This window comes from Ursus maritimus, unplaced genomic scaffold (assembly GCF_017311325.1).
Source record: "Ursus maritimus isolate PB19 unplaced genomic scaffold, ASM1731132v1 scaffold_4, whole genome shotgun sequence".
NCBI classification, from domain to species: domain Eukaryota; kingdom Metazoa; phylum Chordata; class Mammalia; order Carnivora; family Ursidae; genus Ursus; species Ursus maritimus.
The window spans coordinates 78,673,147-78,697,122 of NW_024426552.1; the positions used below are offsets into that span (position 1 = coordinate 78,673,147).

The 23,976-nt window shown below is 38.3% G+C and overlaps 1 protein-coding gene across 1 annotated transcript in view; it reads right to left on the bottom strand.

Annotated features, from left to right (window-relative positions):
- Positions 1-23,976, bottom strand: part of VPS8 (VPS8 subunit of CORVET complex) — a 246,405-nt gene that overhangs the window by 138,119 nt on the left and 84,310 nt on the right. The window contains exons 22-27 of the mRNA XM_008705231.2: positions 21,493-21,715; positions 17,981-18,070; positions 14,140-14,191; positions 4,666-4,708; positions 3,179-3,251; positions 2,767-2,886 (exon numbers count right to left, since the gene is read on the bottom strand). Coding sequence (XP_008703453.1) covers positions 2,767-2,886; positions 3,179-3,251; positions 4,666-4,708; positions 14,140-14,191; positions 17,981-18,070; positions 21,493-21,715 — 601 coding nt within the window. The remainder of the gene's footprint in view (positions 1-2,766; positions 2,887-3,178; positions 3,252-4,665; positions 4,709-14,139; positions 14,192-17,980; positions 18,071-21,492; positions 21,716-23,976) is intronic.

Below are 23,976 nucleotides of genomic sequence, written 5' to 3' on the forward strand. Positions count from 1 at the left end.
CTCATTTCTGTCCTTAGGGATTCTATATTCTCAGTAACCTTTTTGTTAATAGTTTTTTCAATTCTACTCATCATTTTGACCATCGTTACTCTGAATTCCATTTCTGATAATTTGGTTACATCCATATCCATTATTTCTGTGGCAGAGGCCACAGACTCACTGTCTTTTCTTTGCTGGGGGGGGCTTCTCCTTCTTGTCATTCTGATGAGGAGAGGTTGCGGGGTTGTCCAGAGCCCAAATTATTGACTGGGTCCCAGGCCGTGCCCCTTGTTTTATAGGGATCTTAGGGATGTGGGCTTCTTCTTTAAAGATTTTATTTATTTATTTATGTGGCAGCCAACCAGCGAGAGAGGGAACAGAAGCAGGGGAGTGGGAGAGGAAGAAGCAGGCTCCCAGCGGAGGAGCCCGATGAGGGACTCCTTTCCGGAACGCCGGGATCACGCCCTAAGCCGAAGACAGGCGCTCAATGACTGCGCCACCCAGGCGCCCGGGTTGTGGGCTTCTTGATTTTTCAGCCTGCCTTCTGTGTTCTGGGGGAGGGGCCTGCCGCGCCGATACTCAGGCAACCCTGTTTGGGTAGAGTCTCCGTGTCCCCTGCGAGGGGGGATGGGGATGGGCACTCTCTGAGCCGGTATTTCCAGGCTTTTGTTCTCTGGCGGCTTTCCCTGGCGGTTTGCTGTGCCTCTTCTGAGAGTCAGAGCAGCAGCGGCCGAATTTCAGCCTCTGTCACAGAACAGAGGGATTGCGGCCCGATCTCTACTAATGTTCTGGCCACTTTAACTCTGTTACTGTTGGTGCTGCTCAACCCTGCAGTGTCCTGGGATGTGCGCCCCATACCCGGCGTCCCAACCCTCACTTCCAGGGCCGGCGCGTCTCTGTCCTTTGTGTTTCTAACACCGCCAGCCGCCCCGCGCGCTCCGGAAGCTCCCGGTCTCAGTCTGGATCCAGTGAGCACACCAGGATTCCGGAGTTCCGTGAGAAGTCTGGTGGCGCGCGTTCCCGGCTCACGTTCTCAGTCTGCTGTCTTGCGGGTGCCGGTCCCCGAGTCTGCCCGCTCCCCCATGTAGGTGGCTGCCGCTTCCCGGCGCCCGAATGTGGCGGCTCCCTCCCCCTTCCGTTTATCTTCCGATATCTGTGCACGGTTTCATGGCTCCCCGCTTCGTACCTCAATACTCAGCACTGGAGATGTTCATTTGTAGAGATCCAGATGTATCTTCCTGCGTCTCAGGCTGGTTCCGTGGGTGTTCAGGCTGGTCTGGTACCTATCCAGCTCGACTCGGGGGACCGGCTGAAAAACGGGTCCCCTACTCCTCCGCCATCTTAACTCCCCTCTATTTTTCCCTAATCTTAACCTAACTTCTACTCATCCTTTGAGACTCACATGGACATCGCTTCATACAAGAAACCTTCCTTAACCTTCTATGACATTCCTCTCCTAAGTGTGTGTATGACACCCTGCACTTCTCCAATGGCATGCACTACACTGTGCTGTAATTACTGATCTCAAAGTCTACATCCTCTTCCTCCACCAACGCAGGCTTTATAGCTTGTAAGCCAACGGTACACCCCCAGGCAGTACAGACCAAGTGATATAATAGGCGCTCAGCTACTTGTTAAGCAAATGAGATTGCACTGCAGCCTTATTATCAATCCTCATATAATTCAGATGTCAGCACAATTCCACATGGTCTTCAGTGCTACCAGAGCCCTTAAAAAATGAAAATGAGTTAGAATTCTTTGTTGCTCTCTACCACTCTTTCTGTACCCCCTGCCTCACCACTTTCTGTTTCTCTTTTCCTACATGCCAGATAGCAAGAATCCTTATGTTCTCTATGGTTCCTTAAACCAACTAGATCAGACTTCCACTTCTCAGTTTCTTTTCTCTTCTTCCTGTACAATTAAAATTACCACTTCTGAAGTCAGTTATTCAAATAAACGTATTAAAACTATAATATAATTGGGAATCTTATCCTTCTCATGGGCATTTTTTTTATTTAACAGTTTATTATATTATTCAAGTTATAAATGTACTGTATGCTCATTACAGAAATTTGCCCCATCTCACAGTTAATCACTAAGAATATTTAGGTGTATTTCCTTCCGGTCCCTCTTTTCTAAATACTGTGCATATATAACATTTGTGTGTGTCTTACACATTTGTGAGGCTGCTGCTTCACTAAACACTGTAATATTAACGCTGTCCATGTTATCAAAAGCTTTTAAAAACCCACTATAATACTATTTAACTGGAAAGATATATTATGTATTATATAATTATTCCCTTGGGGGCATTTTCACAGAGAACCTGGCTCACCCAAATCCATCTTTAATTAAATATGTATGAGGTTGTTTTTTTAGCAGGAAGCTTCCATGTTCCATTTAAACTCCAGTGACTTCCACTATCATCACCACTACATGTCCTTCAGAGCCTTCTTCCATATTCAGTCTGTCAACTAATATAATTTATGAAACCAAAAATATACCACACATCTAATACTGCTTCAACTTTTTGATAAGGATGTGTTAGAGACAGAGAGACACGGGGACCATGGGGGAAGAGGAAGGGAGGGAGGGATGAAGGAGGGAAGGCAGGGAGATAAAGAATTAGGAAATAGGGTGGCACAACAAAATTAAACATTTTGAAATGTTAACTGCTCACTGCTAGGGCATAAAAATTGCACCTGCATACACATCCTTCTTCCTATTAGAAAAAAATTCATCACCCTGGCTCCTCTAAAAATACCTTAAAATCATATTATCTCTTACCAGTGCCAATACATTTAGAAATTCTCTTGTGTCAAAATGTAGCAGAGTCCTAACATAGGGGTAGATTTCTTCCTCGGGGGAAGCTTCTGCTGAATGCAGGCGAATCAGAAATTCAAATACCTGCAAGTTGAAAGAAAAGCTGATTATTTTCTCTCCTTACAAAGTATCTTGCTGAAGCAACGATTCCCAGCTGGACAAAATAAAGGCAGGTGGAATTGAGTTTAAACTGCCACCATGTTATAACTTTTCTAACCTGTCTCAGCTCTAAGTCCTGGCTGCAGTGATGGTGGGGAGGCTCTCTCCTACCATTGCAGACAGTTCCTGACTCACATGTAACCCTCAATTACACTTCATCTTTCCTGCATTTAACAAGAAGCGTAGATCGTGCAAATACTGTGGAAATAGCACCAACCTGGTTTTTAACCAAGGGAACAAGATCTTCAGGGATGTCACCAAGGGGATAGGCTCGGCCTGCAAGACAACAGCTAGAAGAAAAAAAAAAAAAAAAAGAACAGAGTTGGTGACTTGTAATGGGCTGAGAACACATTGTTTCTCAAACCCAAAATATTCATTTGATTTTTAAGTAGGCTCAGTTTTTGTCCGGTCAAATTCAAACCGGATCAAGATGAGAGCCAGTTCAGAAAGTGTGGCCAACAGGGACGGTGGTAAAATGCACATCTTGTGACAGAGCAAGCACTTTCATTTCTTCTTATTTTTCCTAAGAGAAACCAAGGCCGCGCTAAGTGGACAAGAATGAATGAGAACAGACTATCTGAAAGTCTCACACTCAGCACCAGAAAAAACCTAATGGCACCATTATGCCATGATTTACCGGTGAAAAACCTAATGTTCTCAGAGACTTTAAACCAGTGGCTCTAAGAACAGTGATTAAAGACAGGGAATGAGCTAGGCTAACAAATGTCTGGAAAATGTCCACAAAAGGACAAGTCTTTAGGGAGAAGAGAACCAGATGAGAATTTAACTGTACAGTTTTACCTCTAAATCAGACCCTCCTTACAGCTAATGCTTTATGGATTATGCCTTGTGGGCTGAACTATAAAGATGTCTTCTGATTATGTGCTCATTTGGGGAGGGAAGCACTGATTTTAAACTTTTTTGAACTAGTTGTCAATTTTGAATGTTGGACTAGAGACAGCATTTTCTAAGGAGTTTAAAATACAGATAATAAAGTCCTAGGTAGATGCTGCAATGTTCTTCTAAGCTATCAATGTAAGAAGTGTGAAACAGGTCTCAAGGTTAACTCTGACACTGGATAGGAGCTAAAAATAATGCTCTGGCAGGTTCTGCCACCTTCCTGCCCACTAGCCTGGCAGCCAGTTATCTATCTAAAAGTTCTATCAGGACACAATTCTGAGCCTGCATAGTCTGTAGGAAAGAACCCTGTTCAGGGAGTAACAAGATTCACAGCTTAACCTCTGTCACTAACTTTTTCATGATCTAAACACATCTCCTGACCTTTTATATAAAATAGAAATAACACATATTCCACAGAGTTGTCAGTAGTAAAAGTAAAATACTCTACCACCAGGCTTTCTCAACCTCAGCGTTACTGGTATTTTCGTTGTGGGGACGACCCTGTGCGCTGCGGGCTGCTCAGCAGCATCTCTGGCCGCCAGCCACCGGATGCCAGCAGCATCTCTCCAACCGCCCCAACGGGGACAAACAAAAATGACTCTAGATTGCCACACATCAGGGTGGGGGGGGATCACCAACGGGGGACAAAATCACCCATGGCTGAGAACGACTACTGTACATGCGGACACTGAAACATGAAAAGCACTATACGTACAGGAGATGACAGTACCTCTAAGAATACAGGGGGAATTATGGAAGGAGCATACGCACAGATAAAGTTGTTTAAAAAAAAAAATCTCTTACCTAATATATACAAGAAGCTTGTTGCCCATAACAACTTGCTCATCTAAAACAGAAAAAGTATCTTCAGCAATTCTGTCTTAAAACCTTTGCAGAAATATAATCTTTATGCGGAAACAAAAAATAAAACTCGGCAATTAAGGTAAGTATCCTCCTAAATAATACACAATTTGAGATAAGACCACTTTAATTCTTGTTTGTAGAATTTCCATTAGATTCTTCTCACAGATACAAAACCAATGAGTCAAACAAGGGTACAGTAGAAGGCATACATCTGAGGGTAGAGATCCATGCACTGTTGGCTTAACCAAAAGCCTGGGACCAGGGGCAGGTATAGAACAGGCAATGAACTGATGAGTTAAAGATCATGAACAATTAAGTAATATTAAGACATAACTATAATGTCTTCTCATTTGTAACATGGACCCTTACTACCTATTGTGCTCTAGGGCTGAGAAGGCCACTGTACACAAATATTTAAAATAAGATACTTAGATTAGTTTTAGCCAAGAGGTTAAGGGCAACAGAGAACAGAGTAGGAGACTCAAGAGTGGATAAAGTGATCGGTAATTCTTATGGTGTGCAGATTATAGGAATTTGTGATTGGTAATATGATGATAAGCCGAAGTTTCTATTTTTGATATGTGAATAGCGGGCATAACGCAAGCAAGTGTGCATCTCTTAATCAGTAATCCTTTCTAAACACTCCAGATCTATGTTGTTATAAGTGCAAATAAACTTGAATTGCTCGATGTTATTTAAATACATAGTGGTTCAATTCCAAACTTTTTTTTTTTTTTTTTTTTAAGAGACAGCCAGCGAGAGAGGGAACACAAGCAGGGGGCGTAGGAGAGGAAGAAGCAGGCTCCCAGCGGAGGAGCCTGACATGGGGCTCGATCCCAGAACGCCAGGATCACGCCCCGAGCCGAAGGCAGACGCTCAACAACTGAGCCACCCAGGCACCCCCAAAATTTTAAACATTAAGAAACTTCATTTTTTAGAGAAGTTTCACTAGGTTCAAAGCAAAATTGAGAGGAAGGTATAGAGATTTCCCATGCACCCCCTACCTCCACACCACACTATCTCCTCCACTATCAACGTCTGCTCCGGAGTGGTACACTTCTTATCATCAATGAATCCACAGTGACACATCATCACATGAAGTCCACACAGTTTACATTAGGGTTTACTCTTAATGTTGTGCATTCAATGGGTTTTGGCAAATGTATGCTGACGTATAAACACCATTATAGTACTGTACAGAATAGTTTCACTTCTCTAAAGTCCTCTGTGCTCAACCTATTCATCCCTCCCTCTCCATCAACCCCTAGCAAACACGGATTCTTTTACTGGCTCCACAGTTTTGCCTTTTTCACAATGTCATATAATTGGAATCATACAATCTGTAGCCTTTTCAGATGGGCATCTTTCATTAGTGATATGCATTCAAGTTTCTCCCTGTCTTTTCATGGCCTGACACTTCAGTTCTTTTTAGTGCTGAATAATATTCCACTCTACGGATGTACCACAGTTTATCCATTCACTTACTAAAGTACATCTTGGTTGCTTCCAAATTTGGGCAATTATGAAGAGAGATGCTATAAACATCTGTGTGCAGGTTTTTGTGTGGACATAAGTTTTCAACTCCTTTAGGTAAATATGAAAGAGCATAATTACTGGATCACATAGTATGAGTATGCTTGATTTTGTTAGAAATTGCCAAACTGTCCTCCACAGTGGCTGTACCATTATGCATTCCCACCAGCATGAATGAGAGTTCCTGTTGCTCCACGTCATTGCCAGAATTTGGTGTTGTCAGTGTTAAGATTTTGGCCATTGCGACAGGAATGTAATGCTATCTCATTGTTTTAATTTTTAATGCCCTAATGATGTTGAACATCTTTTCATATGCTTACTTGACCTCTGTGTATCTTTTTTGGTGGGATGTCTATTCTGATCTTTTGTCCATTTTTTAAGTCCAGTTGTTCATTTTCTTATCGCTGAGTTTCAAGAGTTCTTTGCATACTTTAGGTAATAGTCTTCTGCAAATATTTTCTCCCAATCTGTGGATTATTTTCTTTCTCTGGATATTATCTTCTGTAGAACACAAGTTTTTAATTTTAACAAAGTCCAGCTTGTTATTTCTTTCATGGATGGTACCTTCTTTTCATGGAATGGTGCCGTATCTAAAAATTCATCACCATAACCACAGCCAATTATCTTCTCTGCTATCCTCTAGATGTTTTCCTTGTTTTGCATTCTAAAATTAGGTCTAAAATGCATTTTGGACTTATTTTTGTAAAGGGTGTAAATTCTGTGTCTTTTTTTTTTATGTGGATGTCCAGTTGTCCCAGCATTATTTGTTGGAAAGACTATCTTTGTCCAAGGTATTGTCTTTGCTTCTTTGTCAAAGTTCAGTTGACTATATATATGGGAGTCCATTTTGGGGCTCTCTATTCTGTTCTACTTACCTATTTTTCTATTTTTTTGCCAATACCACACTGTCTCAATTATTGTAGCTTATACTAAGTCTTGGTTAGTGGAGTCTGCCAGCTTTGTTCTTCTCTTTCAATACTGACTTAGCTCTTTTGGGTCTTTTGTCTCTCCATATAAATATTTTAGAATCAGTTTATCAATATCCAAAAATAAATTACCTGGGACTTTGACTGAGATTACATCTGAATTTATATACCAAGTTGAGGGGAAAAAAAATGACATCTTGACAATACTGAGTCTTCCACTCCATGAACATGCAATATCCTTCCGTTTATATAGTTCTTTGATATCTTTTTTCAGTTTTGTAGTCTTCCTCATATAGATTTTGTTCATATTTTGTTATATTTATATAACAAATTCGTTTTATAGGGTGGTATATATAAATAGTAATGTTTGTAATTTCAAATTCCACTTGTTTATTGCAAGTATGTAATAAAGCAATTGTCTTTCGTATAGCAACCTTACATCCTGCAATCTTGCTGCAATTGCTTATTAGTTGCAAGAGTTTTTTGGTCAATTCTTTCTGATTTTCTACATAAATGATGTCACCCTGAACAGTTTTATTTTTTCCTTCCCAAACTATATAATCTTCTTTTCCTTTTCTTGTCTTTTTGCATTAGGTAGGACTTCCAGTATGATGTTAAAAGCAGCAATGAGAAGGGGACATCCTTGCCTTGTCCCTGATTTTGCAGTAAAGCTTCAAATTTCTCACCATTAAGCAGGATGTTAGCTGTAGTTTTGTTTTTGTTTTTTTTTTTTTAATAGATGTTTTATCAAGTTGAGAAAGATTTCCTCTATTCCTAAATTACTGAGAGTTTTTTCGTGAATGGGTATGGATTTTGTCAAATGCTTTTTCTGTGTCTATTGCTATGATCATGAGATTTCTCTTCTCTTTCTTATTGATGGGATGGAATACATTAATTAATTTTCAAATGCTGAAGCAGCCATGTATACCTGGGATAAGTCTTACTTGGCTGTAGTGAATAATTCTTGTTATTCATTCTTGGATTCAATTTGCTAATATTTTATTGAGGATTTCTACATCTATGCTCATGAGAGATACTTGTCTGAAGTTTTCTTCTCCTACAACATCTTTGTCTGATTTTGCTATCAGGGCATTAGGTTAATGCTGGCCTCACAGAATGCATTAGAAGTATTCCCTTAGCTCTGTTTTTTAGAGGACATTATAGAGAATTGGTATAATTTCTGCCTTAAATGTTTGATAAAATTTACCAGTGAAACCCATCTGGGCCTGGCACTTCTGTTCAAGAAGGTGATTAATTATTGATTCAATTTCCATAATAGATGTAGGCCTATTCAGATTGTCAATTTCTTCTTGTGTAACCTTTGGCAAATTGTATCCTTCAAGGAATTAGTCTATTTCATGAGGGTTATCAAATTCATGGACATGTAAATGTTCATAATATTCCTTTCTTATCCTCTTAATATCCATGGGATCTAGACTGATGTCTTAACTTTCATTTCTAATATTAGTAATTTGTGTCTTTTCTCTTTGTTGGCATGGCTACAGGCTCATCAATTTTACTGATGTTTTCAAAAAAATAGTGTTTCAAAAAAGTCAACACTTTACTGATTTCCTGTTTAATTTCATGGATTTCTGCTCCAATGTTTATTATTTCTTTCCTTTGCTCACTTTGGACTTAATTTGCTCTCCTTTTTCTAAATTCCTAAAGTAGAAGCCTTAGAATATTGATTTTAAATCCTTTTCTAATATTTGCTTTCAATGTTATAAATTTCCCTCAGAGCACTGCTTTAGCTGCATCTCACATGTTATACGTATTTTCATTTAATTAAAAGTAATTTTAAATTTCTTGAGATTTCTCCTTTGTCTCATGTGTTACTTAGAAGTATATTGCTTAATCTCTGTTTTTGTTTTTTTTTTTAATTTTCCAGCTTTCTTTCCCTTGTCTAGTTTAATTCTACTGTGGTCTGAAAGCAGGCATTGTATGATTTCTATTCTTTTAAATTTCTTAATGTGTGTTTTATGGCCCTGAATGTGGTCTATCTTATTAGTAAATGTTCCATGTGATCTTGAAAAGAATGTGTAATCTGTTATTGTTGGATGAAGCAGCCTACAGATAATAATATCCAGTTGAGTGAAGATGCTGCTGAGTTCACCTATGTCCTTACTAATTTTCTGTCTGCTGGATCTGTCCATTTCTGATATAGGGGTATCAAAATCTCCAACTGTAATAGTGGTTTTATCTATTTCTCTTCACTATTCTGTAAGTTTTTGCCTCATGTATTTTGCACTGTTGTTGGGTGCATGCACATTAAAGACTGTTATGTCTTCTTAGAGTATTAATCCCTTAATCATTACATAATGCCCCTTTTTATCCCTGATAAGTTTCTTTGTTCTGAGATTCTCTCTCTCCCTCTGTCCCTCCTTCTGGCTCTCTCTTTCTCTCTCAAAATAAAAAATAAGTCTCAATAAATTTAAAAAGATAGAAATCATACAAAGTATGTTCTCTGGCCACAACGGAATAAAATCAGGAATCAGTATGAGAAAGAAATGCGAGAAAATCACAGATATGTTGAAACTAAATAACATAGTTCTAAAAAACCAATATCACAAGGAAAATTGGCAATTACTTTGAGATGAATGAAAATAAAGACACTACTACCAAAATTTATGGGATGCAGTTAATGCATTACTTAGAATAATATTTAGAGGTATAAATGCCTGGTTTTAAAAAGAAAAAAGATTTCAAATCAATAACCTAGAATTCCACTTCAAAAAGCTAAAAAAAGGGGGGGTGCAAATCAAACCCAATTACTAAGATGAAGGAAGTAAATATTAAAGATTAAAGCTGAAATAAATGAAAAATGAAAGGAAAATTAAAAATATCAATGAAATCAAAACTGGTTCTCTGAAAATATCAACAAAATTGACAAACCTTTAGCTAGACAGATCAAGAAATGACAAGACTCAAATTACTCAAATCAGTAATAAAAGATATCACTATGGACCTTATAAAAATAAAAGGAATACAAGAGAATACCATAAGCACTATATGCCAACAAATTAGATAACAGGCGAAATGGACAAATTCCTAGAAATACCAAAACTGACACAAGATGAAATAGTCTCAACAGACTATAACAAGCAAAGAGACTGAACTTAAAAACTTTCAACTAAGACTATCCCAGGCTCACAGGGCTCCACTAATGAATTCGGCCAAACATTTTTTTTTAAGATTTATTTATTTATTTTAGAGAGAGAGAGCACATGAGTGTGGGGAAGAGGGGCAGAGGGAGAGAGAAACACAAGCAGACTCCATGCTGAGCAAGGAGCCCAACCCAGGGCTAAATCTCACGACGCTGAGATCATGACCTGAACTGAAACCAAGAGTCAGATGCTTAACCAACTGTGTCACACAGGTGCCCCATTTTTAAAGATTTATTCTACTTTTGGACAGAGAGGCAGAGACAGAGGAAGAGGGAGGAGGAGGGAAAAAGAGAGAGAGAGAGTGCGCGTGCATGAGTGGGGGGAGGGGCTGAGAGGAGACAGAGAATCTCCAGCAGACCCTACTGAGCATGGAGTCCAACCTGGGGCTCAATAACCCTAAGATCATGACCTGAGCCAAAACCAAGAGTCAGACGCTCAACCGAATGAGCCACCCAGGCACCCCTGAATTTAAAAAAGAATACCAATCCTTCACAAACTCTTCCAAAGATCAGAAGAGAGAACAACCCATTCCATGATGCAAGTATACCAAGTATCAAGTATACATGATACTAGTACCAAAAAAAGACATGAAAAGAATATAAAACTAAAGGATATCCTTTATAAATATAGACATAAAAATCCTCAAAAAAAAATACTAGCAAACTGAATCCAATAGCATCTATAAAAGATGTACACACCAAGACCAAGGGGTATTTATCCCAACAATTTAAGACTGGCTTACCATATAAAAATCAACCAAATCTTATAGACCATATAAAATAAAGGACAAAGCCCAAAAGATTACCTTAATAGATGCAGAAAAAAGCATTTGATAAAATCTAATTCTTTCATATTAAAAACACTCAACAAACTAGGAAAAGAAGGAAACTTCTTCAAATTGGTAAGGCCATCTATGAAAAACCTACAGGTTACAAAATATTTAATAATGAAAGACTGAATGCATTCCCCCTTAGATCAGGAAAAAGATAAAGATGTCCACCCCTGCCACTTCATTCAACAGCGTATTGGAGGTTCTAACCAGGACAATTAGAGGGGAAAAAAAAAACCAGAAGGCATTCAGATTAGAAAGGAAGAAGTAAAACTATCTCTATTTACAAATAATATGATCTTACATATGCAGAAAATTCTACAGAATCCATTTAAAAAATTAGAACGAATTCAGCAAGAATGCTGGATACAAGATCAATATACAAAAATCAATTTCATTTTCTATACACTCACAAAGAACATTCCAAAAATGAAATTAAAATACCAATTCCATTTATAATAGCATCAAAATTAGTAAAACAGGAGTAGATACAAAAGAAGTATATGACTTACACACTGAAAAACTGCAAAACACCGCTGAAAGAAATTAAACAAGACCTAAATAAATGGGAAGATATCCTATGCTCATGGATTGGAAGACGTAACGATGTTAAGACAGCAATAATCCCGGGGCGCCTGGGTGGCACAGCGGTTAAGCGTCTGCCTTCGGCTCAGGGCGTGATCCTGGTGTTATGGGATCGAGTCCCACGTCAGGCTCCTCTGCTAGGAGCCTGCTTCTTCCTCTCCCACTCCCCCTGCTTGTGTTCCCTCTCTCACTGGCTGTCTCTATCTCTGTCGAATAAATAAATAAAATCTTAAAAAAAAAAAAAAAAAAGACAGCAAAAATCCCCAAATTGATCTATAGATTCAAAGCATCCTTATCAAAATCCCAGCTGCCTTTTTGCAGAAATTGGGAAACCAAAGTGACTTTAAAAGATCAAAATAAATAGAGAAACATATCGCATTCACAGATTAGAAGACTCAACAGGGTTAAAATGGTAATCTCCCCCAAATTAATCTATAGGGTCAATTGCAATCTCAAACAAAATTCTAGTATGTTTTTTAAAAGAAAGCAATGAGTTGATTTTAATGGTTATATGTAAAGACAATGAACCCCGACTAGTCACAACAATTTTAACAAAGAAAAGCTGGAAGATTTAAGTACCTGATTTCAAGACTCACTATAAAGCTACACTAGTCAAGACAGTATATTCCTGGCATAAGTACAGACATATAGATCAAGGGGAACATAAAAAGAGCGCAGAAAGAGACCCATACTTATACGCTCAATTGATTTTTGACAAAAATACATTTTTCCCAATTTTTTTTAACAAAAAAGATGTCAATGGAAACAAAGTATCTTTTCAAAAAATGGTAAAGAAACTGATAGCTTTATGAGAAAAAAAAAAAAACCTTGACCTTTAACTTGCATCACATAGGAAAATTAAGTTAACTCAAAATGGACTACAGACCTAAATATAAGTGCTTAAACTATTAAATTTATAGAAAAAAAAACACAGGAGAAAATCTTTATGACACTGAATTGGACAAAGATTTCTTAAACACCAAAAGCCTAAAACTACAAAAGAAAAAATGAATAAAATGAACTTAATGAAGATTAAAAACTGTTGTTCTATGAAAGACATGGTTAAGAAAACAAAAAGCTAAGCAAGAGACTGGGAGAAAATTCTGCAAAATGTATCTTGAAAAAGGGCTCGTATCCAGACTACATAAAGATCTCACAGGCTCTGGTGGGGATTCATTCACTCGGAACTTTCACAACCCACTTAACACTGGATAAGGATAAGAAGTTGCCCTGGGAGTTAAAGAGTTAATTGATTAACACACACACACACACACACACACACACACACACGTGACATACACTGGTGTGGGGGGGGCAGGCAAGAGCACATGAGAAGATGTTCAAAATCACTACTGTGAAAATAAAAATTTAAATCACAACGAGATACCATCATACACCCACTAGAATGGCTAAATTTTTTCAAAGATTTACAGACTGACAGTACCAAGTGCTTGCAAGGATATGGAGCAACTAACTGGAAGTCTCATATACTACTGGTTAGAAATGCAAAATGTTACAGTCATTTTGAAAAACCAAGTTGCGGTACCTTATAAAGTAAAATATGTATTTACCATATAATCTCTCCATTCCATTCTTAGGTACTTGCCCAAGAAAAATAAACACCTGTGCCCACCCAAAAACGTATTCACAACGTAGGGTCAATGACGGGGGATAAAGGCAATATAAAGGATGCTATGGTAATCAAATGGTTTTGTATCTTGACTTTATCATTGTGATTATCCAGTTGTGATATTGTGCTTTAGTTCTGCAAGATGCTATCACTGGGGGAAATTGGGTAAAGAGTATATATGATCTCCTGTGTCATTTCGTACAACTGCATGTGACTCTATAATTTCCTCCCAAGTTTAATTAGAAACAAAACTTGTTCACAAATGTTATAGCAACATTACTTAGAACAGCTCCAAAGTGGAAACAAGTCAAATGTCCATCATCTGGTGAATAAACAATTGACAGTATATCCAACCTGGGAAATACCACTCCCAAGTAAAAACGAACAAATATTAATACATGCAACAAAATGGAAGTATCTCAAAAACATTATGCTGAGTGAGAGAAATAAAACACCAAAGATTACCTACCGTATGAGCCCACTTACAAGACAAGTAGTGTCAGAAAGTAGAGCAGGGACTGCCTGGAGGTTGGCCTGGGGGGAAGAGCTAGAGTATAAAGGGGCAGGGGGAAACTTCAGTGTGAAGGAACTTTAGCTCCTTTTATAGTTTGATTATGGTGGTGGTTATATGATTTATATACGCTTATCAAAATTCATAGTGTACACATAAAATTGGTTTATTCTGTGAAATTTAAATATCTTAAGATAAAAAAGGAGGAAAAATATGAAGACTTAGAAAATTAATACCTGTTAGCGTCCTTCCTGCATTCAGAGGAGGAGCAATGACTCTGAAAAGTTTCTGCATTAAAATTAAAAAGAAAACAATCACCATCATTTTTAAAAAAGAATTATATTTTCAAAAACATAATCAAGAATCTTATGCTATTAATCACCTTTCTCCGATTGAATTTGGTATTTGTTATTGAGATTAAGTACAAAAACTTTTAATGTGGCCATGAACTATTATCGAAGGATCACTGGGAAACAACTGTCATATTCCTCACTCAAAGAAACCATTTAGGGGGCCTGCGTGGTTCAGTTCAGTTAAGTATCTGCCTTCCGCTCGGGTCATGATCCCAGGATTCTGGGATTGAGCCCTGCATCAGGCTCCCTGCTCAGCAAGGAGTCTGCTTCTCCCTCTGCCTGCTGCTCCCCCTACTTGTGCTCTGTCAAATAAATAAACTCTTTAAAACACACACACACACAAAGAACCCATTTAATAAATACCAGTGATGAGGGAACAGAAGGCAAGCTGAGGTCAAAGCAGAAGCAGACACCCCACACCCACCCACCCAGTGGTGACATTCCTCAGGCACTCCTGGCTGCCCTGAAGCTAAGGAAAAACAAATGGTTAACTAATAGAGATCCCAATCCTGCAAGACAAGAGTCTCCCTCAGTTTACACATGTCTTAGTAATCTACAAGAACAAAGCATTTCTATCAATGACCTAGCTTCCAGAAGGGAATGTAAGATAAATTAAATGTGCTTATAACCTGCAGCCCACGGACAGATACCTGAAGCCATAGAGTATAATGTTCCTCCAGGAAGCTCCCAACTATCATGTTAATGTCTTGCTAGAGGGGAAAACAACCTTAACTTGACGAGGGCAAGGCCTCTGGTATCCTGTGAGTCTTAACATATGAAAATCCTTTTAAAACCTCGCTTTTCCTTACCTTTCCCAACCCCATAGTATATAATCAACCACCCCTCACAACCCAGGTGCAGCCCCTTTTTCTGCCCAGGAGTCCTGTCCCCATGCATTAATAAACCACCATTTTGCACCGAAGACCCCTCAAGAATTCTTTCTCGGTTGTCGGCTCCAGACCTCACCCCACCAAACCTCACCTATATTCCAAAACCCCATCATCACCAGTTGGATGAAGGTCTTTGTTGAGACTGTAATTTCTGATATAAAATATCCTTAGGTTATTCAAAATTCTTTATTTAAAAAAAAAATAGTAAGAAAGTGAAGGGATTAATAGCCTACCAAAATGATAACGATTACCTTAAAATGAAAACATATGAACACCAGCAGACACTAAAGGAGGAAACATTATCTAAATTTAAGCACAGTCCCTGAAAACACAGTAAGACAGATGACAAAACTACACTGGCCTTCCTCAAAGGGAGTTACCTGTTTGGGAGGGGACCCTTAGCACTGGGAAATGCAAATTAAACTGCTCATTAACATCAAAAAGCCCAAAAAACTAATCCATATTTTCTTTCCCAGAGAAGCCCTCCCTGCCACCCAACATTTTGCTAAACTGGTATGTAAACCTTTAGTTCTGACTATTCAGGAAAGTACACTCTACTTAAAGTGCTCCTAGTACTTGTGTGAATAAACTTTATCTTTTCTGCTATTAATTGGTCTTTCATCAATTAATTCGCAGCCCTCCCCCCACCGCTGGGACCTAAATTGCTAGAGGAAGTTTTCCCTCTCAACACATTCTACCTCAGAAGGAGACAAAGCCAGAACTAAGAAAGATTTCAGAGACTGTGGTAGTCATCTCAAATGTGATGACACTGTCATACTAGAAAACCTAGAAAATTCCAAGAGGCAGGTCACCTTTTAATTTTGGCCTAAGTATGAAAATAACTAAACATGGACAAGTAATTTCCTTGTGGGCAGAAAATTATATAAAAAGAATCAGAGTGCCCCTAACCTCCCATTGCGAGCTAACCTCCCCAAGTGACTATTTAATAACAAATACCAAGCTCTTTTGGAAAACCATTAAACTTGAAAACTTCTCTTAAACACAAAACAAGTCAACCTTAATAGCCCAGCAGTCCATCTGAGACGTATAGGTATAAATGCAAACCAGACTTTGAGGAATGAAACACACAAAACTAACACCTAAAAAGCCCAATAACAAAAACTCCACAATCATTTTTATCACCATAGAATGTACTGAATCAGAATCTGTTTCTGAGGCTTATTTTGAGACAAACTAGAAACTGTAGAGGCCACTTTTAGGCAACAGGCCTGAGCAATGCAAATCTGATCAGGGTAAAAGGGCCCACAGCTATTACTGAACTGAATGCCAACAGGAAGGGCATCAGTCTCATTAAATGATCCACCTCGAAATAGCTACAGGCCCTAACTGACCAATTACAACAAGGCACAGTTCCTAAAATTACCAAAAAAGAGAAAATTCCAAACATCCCCATACTCCCTCACTCCACCCTACAACTGGCCCCTCACCACTGCCTTGTCGCAGTCCCTTCTCTGCCCGCCACTCCCCAGCAGTGTATTCAATAAACTTTTTTTTCTGTCTTAGGTGAAGTCTTTCACCACCGGCACCACAGGCCCCCATCCAAGCAGAGCACCCCACCTTTGGTGGATGCCCCCATCTGATCAGGAGACACCTGTAATTGGGATGCCTCACATTTGGTGGCCCATAGGAGGACCCTCTGTCTGCCCGGGGCTCTCCCCAGATTCTCCGGGAATTTCTCAGGACTTTCCCTCGGTGGACCATCCAATGGGGGCATCTCACAGAAATTGCATTAATTCTTCTTAATTGTGGTTTAAGGTGAGACGAAACATTTTTTGGGTGCAGGGAGGTCCTGGACCTCACTGAACAGGCAGCTGACAGCTCTTTCCAGGACTTCAGTGGGGAAGCAGCTGAGAGGTGTTAAGTGTAAAGAATACTTACTAGACACACAATCAGGGTCAAAACCAGAGGGAGAGGGCCCTGGCACTCATTGTGGAAACTGACCAAGAGAAGAGAGGTGCAACCAAAACTGGAGGAGTTTTGAATTAGAGCGATACTCACCTACCAAGTTATGTGTGTTTAAGGAAGCCTGAAATATCACAAGGTAACTGCTGGCTTAGTAATACTGAAGACAGTTTTGGATGGCCATTAAATACGCAAAAAAAAAAAAGTTGCTTGGATGCCTTCCACAGATGCACGGCTCTTGTGAGCCAGGTAATTAGTCATTGTAATAAAACAATGGGCTGGCAGGGTACTACATATATCCACAATCCATTATCTACAATTCCGTCCTCAATTTAAGGTAAATAACAAGATGGATATGGCATTTGGTTCTTTTTAAAATAAGCCCAAATGCTTTTTAGTGGTAAAGAGAATAAATTATAATGCAAGCTATAAAAGCTAAACTGGGAAAAGCAACAAATCAGCAATTAACAAATAATGATCTCTCACCGTTATCAGGACCTTCCTCCAGCACAATGTATCTAACAAAGAGTATTTCTCAATAGTACATTTACTACACACAATAAGCATATAAAATAAATTTCTTACACCTTTTGGAAAACGTCCTATAATATCAAAAATCTTATTAAAAAAACAAGCTTAAAGTCTAACAGGCCAGCATTACCTTTAATTTTATCTATTTGTTCCCTGGGATTTAAATACCTACTTATGCAGATAAAAAAGAAAGCAATGGCAGAGGTGTGAAATTAAAGGCTACCTAAAGTCCCAAACTAATATGGGTGCAAGTCTAATAATAAATCTATAAGCAATTAAGCGACTGGATGAAAACAGAAACTATTGAAAGCAAATGGAGAATAGGAAAAAGCCATTAACAGACAATAGTAAATACGTGTCCAAGTTAGGAAGAATCTTACCTCCATTGGACTAATAAATTCATTCATGCCTCTGTTGTAGACATAGATCATAGCATCATACAGACGATTTTCCCAACACATGAGAACTACCTGTAAAAAGGAAGAGTTGCTTATTCCATACAATTCAGAATTTTTCTTAGTCCTTCTCTGAAAAAAACTGAAGTACAGTTGACCCTTGAACAACGTGGAGGTTAGGGGTGCTGACCCCTCCCTACCCCTGCACAGTCAAAAATCCATATATAACTTCTGACTCCCCAACACTCAACTACTAATAGCCTACAGTTGGGCAGTCTTACTGGTAACAGTTGAGTAACACCTGTTTCATACATTTATATGTATTATATTCTGTATTCTTACTATAAAGTAGGACAGAGAAAAGAAAATGTTACTAAGAAAATTTTAAGGAAGAGGAAATACATTTACACTACTGTGCTGTACTTATTGAAAGAAGTCCACGTATAAACAGACCTGTGTAGTTCAAATCATGTTGTTCAAGGGTCAACAACAAACAAAATGCCAGGGTAATAGTTGTTGGGAGGTTCAATACTACTTTTAATTGTACAATAGCTGTTTTTAAACATCCCCAATGTCTGTTTTTTCCTCTATCCTTTTCCATATTCATTTTACCCTTGGTCAAGAACTCTACAAATTATTTACTGAGCATCTATATTCAGGCCCACTGCTAGGATCAGGCAAACCCTGACTGAGTCTCTACCCTTACAGAACTACTGTTCATCCTGGACACTAACCAAAAGGGAGGGGCACAAAATGGTGTGAGCTACAACTGGGGAAGATACTCAATTACACATTTAATTCATTTAGAAATGTGATGTGTTACAAAGGAACCTGACTTGGTGTAGAGAGTATTCGGGTCACCGCTGAGGAAGCAATATTTAAGAAAGGGCCTAGAGAAAGCCAAAAGCAGAGAGGGAATCTAAGGACTATGCAGGCTGAAGCAGTAAAGATGAAGGTCTCAAGGCAGCAAGAAGCTTGAAGTGTTTAAAGATGGAGAGAAATTAATTTCAGAAAATATTTAGAAGAGGAAGAGACGACCTGCAGTGTAATCTATATTCTGTTCCTATGAGGGCTATATTATACCACAGAGTGACAAGGGATGAGGGCTGAACAAGAAGAGGAGGGGGTGGCAAAGGAAAATAAGGAGCAGCCCGAGAATTAAGAGGAAAAACAGAAGTGAAGTGTCATGGGAGAGTCTTTGTAGACTATGGCATGTTCTAGGCCCCCTTTCTTCTCTCACTACCCTCTCTCTCAGCCAGTGCTATGATCAGACATCTCTGTACTGATGACTAACACATTTACCTCCCTTCTGACCCATATATCCAACCACTTACTCAATATCTTCACCTGAATGTCTAGTAGCTATCTCAAAATAAAATGGCAAAACAGAATTCCTGATTTTGTCTCTCAAACTTAGACCTACCCAGTCTTCCAATCTTCTTAGAGGAATCACTATCCACCTTTATCTCAAGCCAAAAAACTAAGCATCATCCTTAAATTCTCTTTCCCACACTTCCACACCCTTGCATCCAATTCATCAGTACATCAATCCTACTGCCAAAACATATCCCAAATCAGGCCATCTCTCTCCATCTCACTGCGACCATCTCTGATCAGGACCATTTCCTGGACCAGTGCCTAACTGATCTCCTTACTTCTTCTGTACTTGGCTCCCACCTTCATTCTGTTATCCCTAAAGTAAACCAGAGTCATCTTGCTTAAAACCTTTTAATGATTTCCCAGAGCACTCAGAGTAAAATGGAAAAATCTGTACCTTGCCCTGAAAGGGCTACCTCTATTTCAACCAAGCTCCCAGCCTCTTTGACTTTTATCTGTAACATTAACATTCAAGGCTCTTTTTTTTTTTTTTTTTGGCATTAGCTGTTGCTTTTACCTGGAACAATCTTCTCCAAGATCTCTGCATTGCTGATTTCATCTTGTCATTCGGATTTCAGACTCATTGTTACCTCCTCAGGAAGACTTTCTACAGTTAAGCAATCTAAGATAGCCTCACATAATCCTCTACCATACATGACTTTTAATATAACACTTCTTTTTTTATATTTCTGGTTTAATTGCTTACTATCAAACTGTTTTTCTAAAATGTAAGCCTCTGAGAGGATAAGTGCTGTCCACTAGGGTCACTGAAGCATCCTCGGAGCCTGACAATTAGTGCTTCTTGAATTAACAAACAAATGCTACTGAAAGAGTAAGTAAAATGTGAACAATATGACTTGATTATAGTGGACATGGAGGGCATTGCTGACTCCATTGAAAGCAAGGCTGAAAACTTACTAGGATGTGGGGGAAAACGGAAGTACAACCTTAGACAATACTTTCAAGACATCTGGCTATGACTGGAAAGAAGGAAGAAGGCTTCCTATGGAGAGAAGGGAAACTGAAAAGAAGATTTTTAAGATTATTTTAACATAAAAAAGGACTAGAGCATATTTACATAGTGTTGGGGAAAAGCTAAAAATACTGGGAAGACAAGAAAGGAGAAATTTCTCTTATACTGGTGATAGGTAAGTAAAACTAGATTGATAACACGCTCTCGAATCACTGGAACTATTACCTGACATGAAGACTCTGCCAAATTACCCATACAACAGAAAGGCATACATAAAAGAGGATCTGGCTTTACTTTGCAAACTCACAGCCATTCATAAAGAGCTTCCAGCAACAAAACAATAACCATTTCTCCAAGCCCTTCACTTTCATGTGATTTTGCATATTTGAAAAAAAAACTACTTTTGGTCTTTTTAAGATCTTTTAAGTCATCCATATTTTAGCTCAACAGGACTTACTTATTAGCATCTTTGTACCTTTGCGCCTTTGTAGGAATAGCATGTCCATTACTAGGACTAATATGGAACTCAAGAGTTAAGATTGAAATGTCTAAGGCCAAAGTATACACAGCTCCCCAATTAAAGACTGAAACTTATTGTGGAGGTATATTTACAAACAATGGGCTTTCTGATCAAGCTAAGACATCCTGTAATTTGCTTCTTATACTATGTTCTGCATTTCAAAACTCAATGCATGAAAGTTATCAACTCTGGACATATAAAGCAGCTTTTAGAAAATGGCATCACACTCTAAGAAGTAAAAATATTCTATTATTCATGCAAAAGTACTCATGGTTGAAATTCACTTGCAGGATGAAAACTGTACTAGTGAATAAATAAATGGATGAAGAAGGATCAATCAATAAGCATCTATTGAGCAACTACCAAATGTAAACTTTATGCTAAGCGCTGTGGGGATGTCAAAGAAATAGAAGACTCTTGGCTTGCAGGAGTTCATAATCCAGTTTTCGTTAAAACAGGCCTAAGAAATATATTGACAAATACAAGTTTAAGAGACATCTTACCAAAAGTGCTCAGTATATAAATGGGGTTGATGGAAGGTACAATGAGGCCCAGTCAGTCAGATAAGTATAATCAATAAAGGAATGATGTTTATTCTGTATATTAGTAAATTTTCTATAAACTCACCTGCTGAATATCTAGGCTGGTGATATCCATATGTACAATGAGGGCTTCCACATTTTCCATTAACTTTTTATCTTGGAAATGAACAATCAAGTCTTTCATTACCTGGGGGGTCATCCCCACCAGTTTATCACTTAAAATATATGGCTCAAGGCACTCCAAAAACACTCCTTTGGCCACTGAATTCTCACTTAGTTTGTCATACATCTGGCTAAATAAAAGATCCCTGTAACAGAAAAAGAAAAAGCATACTTTTAGGAATATTCTGAGCATCACTAAATTCAGTCTGCTAACTGTTCCTCCTCTTTTTCCTATTTCAACTGACAAGTTAAACAAAAACGGTAACAATACTTGCACAGAGCTTTATATTGTGAAAACATTTTATATGTATTATCTTAATGAATTCTCCCAATACTTTTACAACCAAGAAAAGTTGAATAAATTAAATTATTTGCAGAAAGTCACACAGCCAACAAGTGATAGAGTCAGAATTTGAACTCCGCCTTCTGACCTAAATCCTATGTTGAGTCTATTATGGCACACTGCTTCTTAAAAACCATGGTGATATGTCAGTGGGTAGTATAGTGAACATGATGAAATAGAAAAAATATGAAAAAGGACTGTTCCTAGGGACACCTGGCTGGCTCAGTCAGTAGAGCATGTGACTCTTGATCTTGGGGTCATGAGTTTGAGCCCCACATTCAGTGTAGAGATTACTTAAAAAAAAAAAAAAAAAAAAAAGGACTATTCCTAATTTACCCTTTCCTCTTTCCTGATATCTAAATATTCCCACCTGATCTCCAGAGTTAATATGTTTCTTTATCTAGTTCGTATCCCTTGCTTCCCAAAGGGTTTAGGTAGTGATTATTGATGAAGAGGGAGAAAATGTTCATTATTAAAAAAAAAAAAAAAAAAAAAAAAATCAGTAATCTATTTTCTTGCAGAAACAAATTTTTTAAAATTAATCTAAATGCACCACACTCAATAATTGTTTTATTTATTTCATATTTCTTCTGCAAACAGTGCATAAATAATTTTATACTTATCAGAGATATAATTTCGAATTCTGCTTTCATGCAACATTATATAAGCACCATTCTAAGATACTACCTACTCATTTTGTTTAACTCACAATGTTTCAACGTGCTGAAACATCAGAGTTTACGTAAGTATTCCTACAGCGCTGGATATATCACTTCCTTCCAGTATTTTACTGTCATGAGTGATGCCACAATGAAAATCTACATATAGTCTTTCCCATTTGGGGGACTTAATTCCTCAGTCATTCTACTTTTAGAAATTTATCTTAAGTCAAAAGATATGAAAAATTTTGTGGCATTTGAAATTATTACAAAATCATCTTCAAAAAGTATCACAGCACCAATTTACATTGCCACCAGCAACGTAGAATTATACAGTTTCACCAAACAATTATGTTTGGTTTTTCTACCAGATAATTTAGTAAGTGTAAATTAGGGGTGGCTGGGTGGCTCAGTTGGTTAAGTGTATGACTTTGGCTTCTGTCATGATCTCAGGATCCTTGGAGCAGGCTCCCTGCTCAGTGGGGAGTCTGCTTCTCCCTTTCCCTCTGCTGCTCCCCCTGCTTGTGCTCTCTCTCTCTCTCTCTCTCTCTCGGTCAAATAAATAAAATCTTTTTTAAAAAACGTTTAAATTAAATAACATCGATCTTTTTAATTCTCTGATGACAGGCAAAATTAAATGTTTTCCATGTTCCCATTCATATATTGTACTACCTTGTTATCATTCACCTGATTCATTCATTCCCTTTTGTTGTTTAACATAAAAATTGTGCTCAGGCACCTAGGTGGCTCAGTCAGTTGAGCATCTGACTCTTGGATTGGGCTCAGCTCATGGTCGCATGGGCCCTGAGATCTAGTCCCCGTTGGGTCTGTGCTCAGCAGGGAGTCTGCTTGAAGATTATCTCCCTCTGCCCCTCCCCCAGCTCACACGTGTGTTATCTCTCTCTCCAATAAATAAATACATAAATTGTTTTAAAAAAAGAACTGTGGTAATTCTATTTACCTGCTAGGACTATTTCTTTATTTTCCACTGAATGTGTTACCTCTTTATATGTGTATCATGTCACTTGTGAAAAGTGGTAGCTGGTTCATCTGCAGGTTTGGTTTTTCATGACAAGTTCCACAAAAAGGTAAAGAAAGATTCTGGAAGGAGCAGGATGGGGTCCTTGCCTCACCTGAAGTCCTGGGAGGGGACAGATGCTAAGAGAACTGGCTACAAATGCACCAGATCCACATGCCACTTTTCAATAAACAGTAACTGCAATACCCTGGGAGGGAAATCCAGATCCATTTATTTTTTTCCTCATATCCACAACTATAATTTTTATATCAGTTTTCCCCTCTGCTTCATATTTTTCATGTTAGCTTCATTTTAATCAATAGTCCATCACATTTTTGTGATCCAATTACTAGCCAAGTAAAAGAAACTGAGATTAATGAAACTTTA